Below are 10,439 nucleotides of genomic sequence, written 5' to 3' on the forward strand. Positions count from 1 at the left end.
GCTGGCCTGAATTTGGCAAACGTCACCTCAGGGAACACACATGTAGCACATTGACCTCATTTTAAAGAAAGTATTAAAATTCAAATGCTCAGAAAATATGCCAACACGCAGGGCTCTGAGCCACAGTGTAAAAGAAATATGCACGGGTTGACCAAAGAATTGGAAACTATTCTTTGAACTCATACACTATGATACTAAAAGCATTTGGGTTTCTGTGTCAGGTGTGAAAAATGTGCAGTTCACTCAGGGAATTTTAAGCTTCTGAAGATAAGTGATATTTCATAAGTGAATCAAGGTGCTTTTGAAAGTTATAATAACGCTTATGTGTCCATGAGGTCACTGAGGTCATTTTCTGTGGTGGTTTTGACATGTATGACTTTAGCAATGAAAGCAATCTGCGTACTATTAGAAGAAGAAAAACATATGGCCACAGAGCTCTATTCAACAAACCAAAAACATCATAACAGAAATTAAAATTTCCGCACTAAAAATACCTATATCTATATCAATATCTATTGCTTTAGCTACTGTATGAAAAAAGGAGAAAAAAAGAAACAAATGAAAATACCTTGCCAAGCAAATAGAGTGAATGACTTGTCTTAACTTAGTTAATCTATCCAGGCCTGCCTTGTGACGATGTGCTCTTGCTTCTGCTTTCTGGTTGTAATCTGGTCCACTAAAAAAACATTTGCTAAATTTATTTTTTATCATCAGAGAGAATGTGAACAATGAACACATAGTGCTTTATCTCATCATATGGGATCAAACGTGAATGCCAGCCAAAGGAGGACTGAGAAAAAGCTCAAATGTTTTGAGTGAGATGTTTTTTTGAGATAAGATGGAGAGATGTGGAGGTGGCGAGTTACAACTTCACTACACTGAATGTGAGACGGAAGTGAGGAGTATAACGATGAGAGTTTGTATGTGAGGATATAAACTGTATGAGTGGGAGGATGAGATGAAATTCTTATCATATGTTGTAGGCAGGTCTCAACAGGCCCCACAGACGGTTTGAACAGAAAAAACTGATGGTGTGGATGTGGTGGGATTTGTCTGTTGGCCTTGTTTGACCACAGTTAAAATTAGATTTAATATATATTTAAATTTGATCTCTTTCTCTTCTCTTCTCTTCTCTTCTCTTCTCTTCTCTTCTCTTCTCTTCTCTTCTCCTCTCTCCCTTTATTAAAGCAGTAACTGATGTGAAATAAACATAAACATAAACATGAACTAAACCGTATTTTAAACAACTGTGTCATCTGGTATTGAGCAGTAAACATGAACTCAAATACTGGACAACATTTTGAAATGATCAAAATTTCATGGCTTTATTACATAATTTCATCACCATTTTCTTCTGTCTTATGTATTTTTTGATCTATTATTTTGTCCATTGCGTTCATCAGGTCAGGTTGCAGATAGAGAGAATGAAGACTGTCTCCACTGTGACGAGGGCTGCAAGCAATGTGAACGCAGTGAGTTGACATCTTTTTCTCTCTCCTTACTTTCTTTCTCTCTTCCCGCCTCTTTCATCTCCTTCATCGATCACATTGCAGAAATAAAACCAGGCCTACTATAGCTTCAGCAGCAACTATATACTGTAGCTAAATGACACACCACAGTACCTTGCAGTCACAGTGACTGTATGAATGAAACTTGTACTGCTCAACATTTAGACTTTGAGTCTAAGACTTACTGTTTCAGTCCTCAGGAGTGAGATACAGTGAGATTCTGGAGAAACTTGTTACCAAAGCATGACACCTGCCTGTATTTACCAATGATATTGCCATTGATTGTTGTTGCACCTCACTCTTTGCTGCAGGCTCTCTATTACTGCAGATACATCATCATTAATGAATTTAAATGAGCCTCAACGACTGAGATAAGTTATTGATATGTAAGATGTTCTGCAATTAATGAACATTTTGTTTTTTCCAATAATCTTCAATTGTAAGAAAATACATTTGGACAAGTATAGACAAGCTATTAATACTTAACTGCGTTAATTATCAGACAACTTACCCCACTAGAAGATGCCACATTAGTATTTGGTCTCATATGGGGGCAGAAAATCTTCTATCTTTCACTTTTTGCAGGAATGATGTTGATTATCTTTTCCACAAGGAAAAGCATGTTACTGATGTCAGAGACATACATCATTCATCCCACAAAGGGTTGAAAAGTTTTGATTTTCTACTTTTCCATTTTTTTCTCAGCAGAGGTAAAACTTACAGTATAAGTCCTCCCTAAATCTCATTCCCTGTGCTCTTCCACCTCACCCTGTCAGTACAAGTCACATAAAGATCAGAGCACTTCCTTCTCCCAGAGATGATTACCGGCATACCATAGAAAGTGGTTATTGTGCTGAACTCATCTGAGGTGGAGACGGGCTGTTATTATGTCATTATGCATTCTGGGTGGAATATCTTTCTTCACTCTCACCCTCACCACAGCCTCCCTGCCACCCGCCAGCTCTCAGTAATCACAATTCTGCAAGCTAAATAAGTCAGTCAGCAGATTAGAGTTTTGAGATGATTGTCCCTTTGACGCGATGCTACAGGCAAAAGTGAAGATGAAACAGAGCGTGTGGTGTCTGAAACTGGCATCTGATATGTGTGAGTGCATGCTTACACTATGTGTCATCCTGCATTTCTAAGGTTATGAAAGACGATTTTAGACATTCACAGTGAAATGAGGACAATTTGAGGTTGTTTTGGTTGGTCTTCACTTTTTTGTGGGGCTGCTTTGGGTGCACGTCTTAAATCAGAAGGTTAAGTTTAAGACATGTGCTATGATGCAATAAAAGAATAGTTCAGTCTGTGTGTGTGTGTGTGTGTGTGTGTGTGTGTGTGTGTGTGTGTATTTGCGTGTTAGTTTGTGATGTGCTGTTGTGAGAGATCTGTCACTGTGCTCTCCAGCCTGACTGTGTGTGATAAGATTCGGCAGCACTTACTCAGTCCTATCGCCCCCATCAAATTACTTTAAAGCATCTTATTAACTCATTATCAGTTTTGTACCCTTTAATCCTTTCTGCATACTACACTCATTAATCATTAAATAAAGGTTTGAAAATATTTTATAATTGGATTGGTCATGTTTTGATCTGCTCTGTGTAATTTCAAGAATGGCACTGACACATGTCTTGTGTAGTCCAATGACAAAAACTCTTTCGGGCTGCCAGAAGTTAAAAAAAAAGCCTTTTAGCTAGGATGAAAAAAAAAACCATCATTATCTTTGCCCTCCTTGGCACATGGCTCTGTGGCTTCCTCTGCTCTGTTACTGGGCACTGCTGCTGGCACATCTCCAATCTCTCTTTAAGTTTTTCTGTGAACACCACCAGTCATGGGCGTCTGAGCTCTTATTTCTTTCATTCCTTGGTTGCAATATCTCGAGATGGTTTTCATTTCATTGATGAGAGTTGTTAAACACCTTTTTTGACCATCTTTCTTCAAGATAAGATTTCTTCACTATTCATGTAAGGCTTCAGGAAAGCAGTAATCCTTCAGCTGCTTTAGTGTGGAGCTGGACTCCTTCCACTCAGAGGCTGTTAGCACATTAAAGCTCATCTCATAAACCCAATTCTCATGCACTTCTTGATAAACGCACTATATCACTTTCCCCCTCTGAAGGAATGGTTTGAGGTAATGGCAAAATTCATCCATCTCTACTCTTGTCTATATATCAGCTTTTTTTTTATTTTTTTTACTGAGATTAAATGCTAATCACATATGCAATATGTAGCTTGTGAGTGCATGTAGACTGTTAATGTGTGTGTGCTTGCACATTCCACAAGTGCATACTTCAGGATGTGGATGCCAGTTTAAATTCTGTTGAAATCCCCCCCTTCCCTGCTTGCACAGTTAATATTTATGCGGGCGCTATTTTCTCTCTTCACATAGACACAGCCTGAGGGCACGATTTCCGGCTTCTCACTCCCTCTCTCTTGTTCTATACCTCCGTCCCTCCCACCTTTCCTTTCTCCCAGTCTTTCTATATATGAGTAATTGCTTTCACAGGTAGTGGCTTGTCGACTGCATTGAAGTGCAAACCAAGTTGTGGGTGCTGGAAGGAGATGGAGAGAGGAATGGGGTGTGGGGGTCGATGGAGGCTTTTTTGGAGAGGATGAATGTCCCAAGGGAAAGTCTGCAGAAGGGGCTTTTTTAGAAGTTGTTTCCATCTCTTTCTCGCCCCCTTCTATCTCTCCTTTACCCTCTCTCTCTCTCTCTCTCTCTCTCTCTCTCTCTCTCTCTCTCCTCTCTCTCTCTCTCTCTCTCTCTGCTTCCTGTCTGACCCCCCCCTTTGCTCCCTGTGTCCTGTTTTGACATGGTTGGACCAAGGGATGACAGCGTGGCTCCTCCTCAGTTACCAGTTGGATTGACAGCAAGAATTAATTAGTCTGCAAGAAAAACTTTTTCTATTTCCCTGTACAACAACTCTCTCACACACACACCTGAATTACTTATTAATATCCCCTGCATATGTTCTTCAGTCTCCAATAACAAAAAAAACAACAAAACAAACAAAAAACAGGTAAACAGCAAATATCCGAGTGTTTTACACAACCTGTCACTCACATTATGCTTATTTTTGTGTTGTTCAGCAGAAGTACACTTGCAACACAAGGTTAACAGACAGCACAGAAAAATGCACACATGTATGCACGACACCAACACAGTATGACACAACAGCAGCAGCATCTGAATTTTGACTTGTTTAAGATGAGAGAAACTAACAGATGTAGATGTGAACTGAAATAGCCTCAGAGACACTTTGACTTGACTTTGACATTTGTTTGAATGTTTCTAGCTTTGATTTGTTTGCTAACACACTGATCACACTCATTAATGATCAATCTGAGAGTGCGATTCAACTCTACAGTGAACTGAACACATTTATTGTGTGTTGTCAGAGTGCCTCCTGCTGGTGTTAAAAGAAACTGTGTTTGAAGAAATCGCTGTGTTGCCTTTGGGAACACAATGGGATATAAAATGGGATTTTCCAACATTGTCACATGTTAATTACATAAATACTTACCACAACAGTTATATTATCTTATATCAGTGCAAAAAGTGTAAAACCTACAACACTATACTTAAATGTGATTTAGTCAGAAGCTGGAACAAGTAATACTGAGGCTGATCCAGTATGCTCTCTTGCTTTGTCTTGCTTTGAGATTGAAAACACAGCCTATTCACTAAGTCCAGTATTCACAACTTGTCTGATCTGGTGTTTAAGGTTTATTTTAATTTCTGCTCTTCATCACAGAGGATTCAGGAGAACGGGACCAGGAAACTATTTGCCTCAAATGTGAAGATGGTTACTACCAGTAAGTCTCTTCAGTTGAGACTTTCACTGAGTCACACACCCACATCCATTGGTTCTAATATTGACACTATCTGTCTTTCTGTCTGTCTGTCAGGTTAGGCACAGACTGCCATCAGTCCTGTCCAGATCGGTACTACAGCTCAAAAGACAGTATGGTGTGTGCTCCATGTGAAGACAAACTATGTGTGATCTGTGACCAGTCCCAGTGCTACTGGTGTGAAAAGGGATCCTACGTCTTTGGTAAAATTTGATCCATTTACAAATTTGGGCTGTGTCATGATGTGAGTATCAGTTGATAAACTCCTGGGGTCAGAATAACTGACTATCTTTCACATTTGGTAGACAGGGTTAGCCTGTAATTCCAATATCACTACTGTTTTCACGATCCATTCCACTTGATGACTCTGATTTTCATATAAAATACTCTAATTTAAATATCTCAGACAGTATTTTTAAAAATGTTTTAAAGACCTGTTTACAGTCCCCATCTGTTGGTCCCTTGTGATCATAAGCATCCAAGTACAATGTCAGAGATGACAAATAATTTCATTAAGAAAATAATTCATTTTATGGTTTGGTGTCCAGATGGAGAGTGCGTTGATCACTGTAAGGAAGGTTTCTTTTTGGATGAAGAGAGCCAGGAATGTGAGCCGTGTCACAGAGCCTGTCGTACCTGCGGAGGGCCACAATATGGTGACTGTGACTCTTGTGAGGATGGATTCACACTGGAGAAGGGGGAGTGTTTGGAGGGAAGAAAAATGGCCACCTGCTCTGAGAAACACTTCAGAAACAGTATGGCAAATGTCAATTTTACCTCAATACTACATGTTGTCAACATAACCGACCAAATTAAACTGGAAGAACTGCTGACAACTGCTGATAGTGAAGCATGTTGCAGTGAAATATATTTTTCTTCTAGGTAGGGTTACACATCCTTTAGAAGTTTTTCATCACATCTCACTTGCTTTCAGTTAGTTTGACAATTTATGAGCCCCCCCCCTTCATATCTTCCTCTCTTTCATGTCATCCATGCCTTACTATTTTGTGCTGGGTTCTGTTATTCTTTTGTCATCAGGTTATGGCGAATGTGAGCTGTGCCATTTATCTTGTAAGACTTGCTCTGCTGCAGGGAAGGATGACTGCAGGAGCTGCTACTCAGGTTAGCATATTCTGTCTCTATGCATCAATAGACTGAACTACAAAATGTTTAGTGGGCTTGTCTGTTTTAGGTAGTGTGAGAAAGGATGATGAAATTTAAAGAAGTTGTTGACTACTGACAACCTTTGCATCCTTTATCTTTTTGTCTTCAGGTCAATTCTTGACTGCTCAACAGAGGTGCATGTCTCATTGTCCATCTGGTACATTTGCCAACAAGGTGTCCAGCCAGTGTGAGGAGTGCTCAAAGGGGTGTGTCATGTGCCAGGACACCCAGCAATGCCACCAGTGTCGCAGTGGGCTTTACCTGCAAAATGGAGTGTGTGTGGTGGAGTGTCAGAGGTGCTGGTGATGTTTTCTCGCACATGAACATGCAACATCATAATACACAAAAGAAAGGGCATAGGTTTGGTCTCAACATTGGTAGGGACGCAAGAACCCCCCACCCCACCCCCCACCCCAAAACAAAGAGTTTGACTTTTTAATGCCGTCAACCAAATGGTTTATTAATATATAAGATCTGAATTTACATTCAGAAATGCCAATACGCAAATGTTGAATTTTTATGTATAAAATATATGTACATTTGAAGTAAAATCATATATGTATTTAAAATAGCCTATATGTAAAAATTACATAGTAAAACTGTTAGAAATTGGAACAATATCATATTTAGACATATATGTCTACCTAATAGAAATATGTATTTTAGAATGTTAGTTTATATTATAGACATATGTTATAGGTATATATATCAATCCCAAAACCTGTCAATATACAGTATGTTCATATTATTATATAAGCTGGACATGTATGTTCAAATTTAATAAGAAAGAAAAGAAGGTCATAGTGCGAGAGGTAGTTGGAGTACCCAGAAAGAACCCACGCAGACACAGGGGGAACATGCAAACTCCACACAGAAAGGCCCTATGCACAGGGTTTGAAACCAGAACTTTCTCATGGTGAGGAAACAGTTCTAACTACAGTAACGGCACACCGCCCCATAAAGAAGAATCATAGGATAAGGAATAAAACATCATTGTATAGTAAGGCATAAAAAAGTCAAAGTATAATAAGCACTGCGGGAGGAAGCTGGAGTACTAAACCACAGCAAAACCACACAGCGACAAGGAGAACATGCAAACTCCACACAAAATAGCCCCAGGCCTGTGGTAGGAACCTAGAACCTTCTCAGTGGGAGGCAACAGTTTCAACCACTGTATTACAGTGCCACCCCATGATTAAGTCATATTATAGTCAGGCATAAAAAAGTAATTGTATGGTAAGGCATAAAAACGTCATCCTATAATAAGGCATGAAGAAGCCAAAGCATGGTAAGGAACAAGAAATGTCATAGGATAGTAAGGCGTGAAAACGTCATCGTATCATAAGGCATGAAGACATCATAGTACGGTAAGGAATAAAACATGTCATAGTATAGTAAGGCATAAAAATGTCATGAAAAATTTCTCAGTATAGTAAGACAGGATAAGGCATAAAAACGTCCTAGTATAGTAAGACATAAAAAGTAATAAAAACAACATATTATAGTTAGGCATAAAAAGTCGTGAAAACAAAATTGAATACTAAGGCATAAAATGTAATAAAAACATCAAAGTATAATAAGGCATAAAAAGTCATAAAAATAATATATTAGTCATAAGTCATAGAAAATGTCATAGTATAGTAAGACATAAAATCCCATAAAAAATGTCATAGTATAGTAAGGCATAAATGTCATAAAACAAATGTCATAGTATAGTAAGGCATAAAAAGTCATAAAAAAATGTCATAATATAGTAAGGCATAAAAAGTCATAAAAAAATGTCATAGCATAGTAAGGTACAAAATGTCATAAAAAATGTCATAGTATATTAAGGTATAAAAAGTCAAAAAAATGTCATAGTATAGTAAGGCATAAAACTCATAAAAGAAGGTCATAGTATAGTAAAGCATAGAAAGTCATAAAAAAATGTCATATTAAAGTAAGGCATAAAAAGTAACATAAATTGTATATTATAATAAGGCACAGAAAGGCATAAAAAGTCATATAAAATGTCATAGTATAGTAAGGCATAAAAAGTCATGAAAAAATGTCATAGTATAGTAAGGTATGAAAAATGTCATAATAAGGCATAAAAAACGTCATAGTATAGTAAGGCATAAAAAGTCATGAAAAAACGTCATAGTATAGTAAGGTATAAAAAATGTCATTATAAGGCATAAAAAACTTCATAGTATAGTAAGGTATAAAAAATGTCATTATAAGGCATAAAAAAAACGTCATAGTATAGTAAGGTATAAAAAATGTCATAATAAGGCATAAAAAATGTCATAGTATAGCAAGGCATAAAAAGTCATGAAAAAACGTCATAGTATAGTAAGGTATAAAAAATGTCATAATAAGGCATAAAAAACGTCATAGTATAGTAAGGCATAAAAAGTCATATTATAGTAAGGCATAAAAAGTATGGTAACTAATAGAATGTCGTAAAAATGTCATAGTATACTAAGGCATAAAAACGCCCTGGTATAGTAAGACATAAAAAGTCACCGTAACGTCATAGTATATTAAGGCTTAAAAAACGTCATAAAACGACATAGTATATAGTAAGGCATAAAAAGTCATAAAACAAATGTCATAGTATAGTAAGGCATAAAAAGTCATGAAAAATGTCATAGTATACTAAGGCACAAAATATCACAAAAAATTTCACAGTATAGGATGCCATAAAATGCCATAAAAAATGTCATAGTATAGTAAGGCATAAAAAGTCATAAAAAAATGTCATAGTATAGTAAGGCATAAAATATCATAGAAAATGTCATAGTATAGTAAGGCATAAAAGTTATAAAATAAGGTCATAGTATAGCAAGGCATAAAAAATGTCATAGCATGGTAAGGTATAACATGTCATAAAAAATGTCACAGTAAAGCACGAAAAATATCAGGGTATAGTGAAGCATGAAAATTCATAAAAAAACGTCATAGAATAGTGAGGCATAAAAAGTCATAAAAAAATGTCATAGCATAGTTAGGTATAAAATGTTATAAAAAATGTCATAGTATGTTAAGGTATGAAAAGTCATAAAAAAAACATCAGTATATTAAGGCATAAAAAGTAATAAAAATGATATATTATAATAAGGCATAAAAAGTCATAAAAACGTCATAGTATAATAAGGTGTAAAAAGTCATAAAAACGTCATAGTATAGTAAGGCATATATCCATCCTAGTATAGTGAGGCCTAAAAAGTCATGAAAACGTCATAGTATGGTATGGCATGAAAAGTCATAAAAACGTCATAGTATAGTAAGGCATAAAAACGTCATAGTATAGTAAGGCATAAAAAGTCACAAAAGGTCATAGTATAGTAAGGCATGAAAAGTCATACAAATGTCATAGTATAGTATGGCATAAAACGTCATATTATAGTAAGGCATAAAAAGTCATAAAAATGTCATAGTATAATAAGGTATAAAAAGTCATAAAAACGTCATAGTATAGTAAGGCATATATCCATCCTAGTATAGTGAGGCCTAAAAAGTCATGAAAACGTCATAGTATGGTATGGCATGAAAAGTCATAAAAACGTCATAGTATAGTAAGGCATAAAAACGTCATAGTATAGTAAGGCATAAAAAGTCACAAAAGGTCATAGTATAGTAAGGCATGAAAAGTCATACAAATGTCATAGTATAGTATGGCATAAAACGTCATATTATAGTAAGGCATAAAAAGTCATAAAAACGTCATAGTATAATAAGGTATAAAAAGTCATAAAAACGTCATAGTATAGTAAGGCATGAAAAGTCATAAAAAAGTCATGGTATAGTAAGGCATAAAATGTCATAGTATAGTATGGCATAAAAATGTCATAGTATAGTAAGGCATAAAAAGGCATAAAAACGTCATAGTATAGTAAGGCATAAAAAGGCATAAAAATGTCATAGTATAGTA

General features: G+C 36.3%; 1 protein-coding gene across 1 annotated transcript in view; it reads left to right on the forward strand.

Moving 5' to 3' along the window:
- Positions 1-10,439, forward strand: part of LOC111230780 (proprotein convertase subtilisin/kexin type 5-like) — a 32,566-nt gene that overhangs the window by 2,570 nt on the left and 19,557 nt on the right. The window contains exons 3-8 of the mRNA XM_022757605.1: positions 1,404-1,472; positions 5,263-5,323; positions 5,417-5,562; positions 5,908-6,114; positions 6,398-6,481; positions 6,633-6,819. Coding sequence (XP_022613326.1) covers positions 1,404-1,472; positions 5,263-5,323; positions 5,417-5,562; positions 5,908-6,114; positions 6,398-6,481; positions 6,633-6,819 — 754 coding nt within the window. The remainder of the gene's footprint in view (positions 1-1,403; positions 1,473-5,262; positions 5,324-5,416; positions 5,563-5,907; positions 6,115-6,397; positions 6,482-6,632; positions 6,820-10,439) is intronic.

The sequence above is a fragment of the Seriola dumerili genome, unplaced genomic scaffold (assembly GCF_002260705.1).
Source record: "Seriola dumerili isolate Sdu_G_001 unplaced genomic scaffold, Sdu_1.0 BDQW01000290.1, whole genome shotgun sequence".
NCBI lineage: Eukaryota > Metazoa > Chordata > Actinopteri > Carangiformes > Carangidae > Seriola > Seriola dumerili.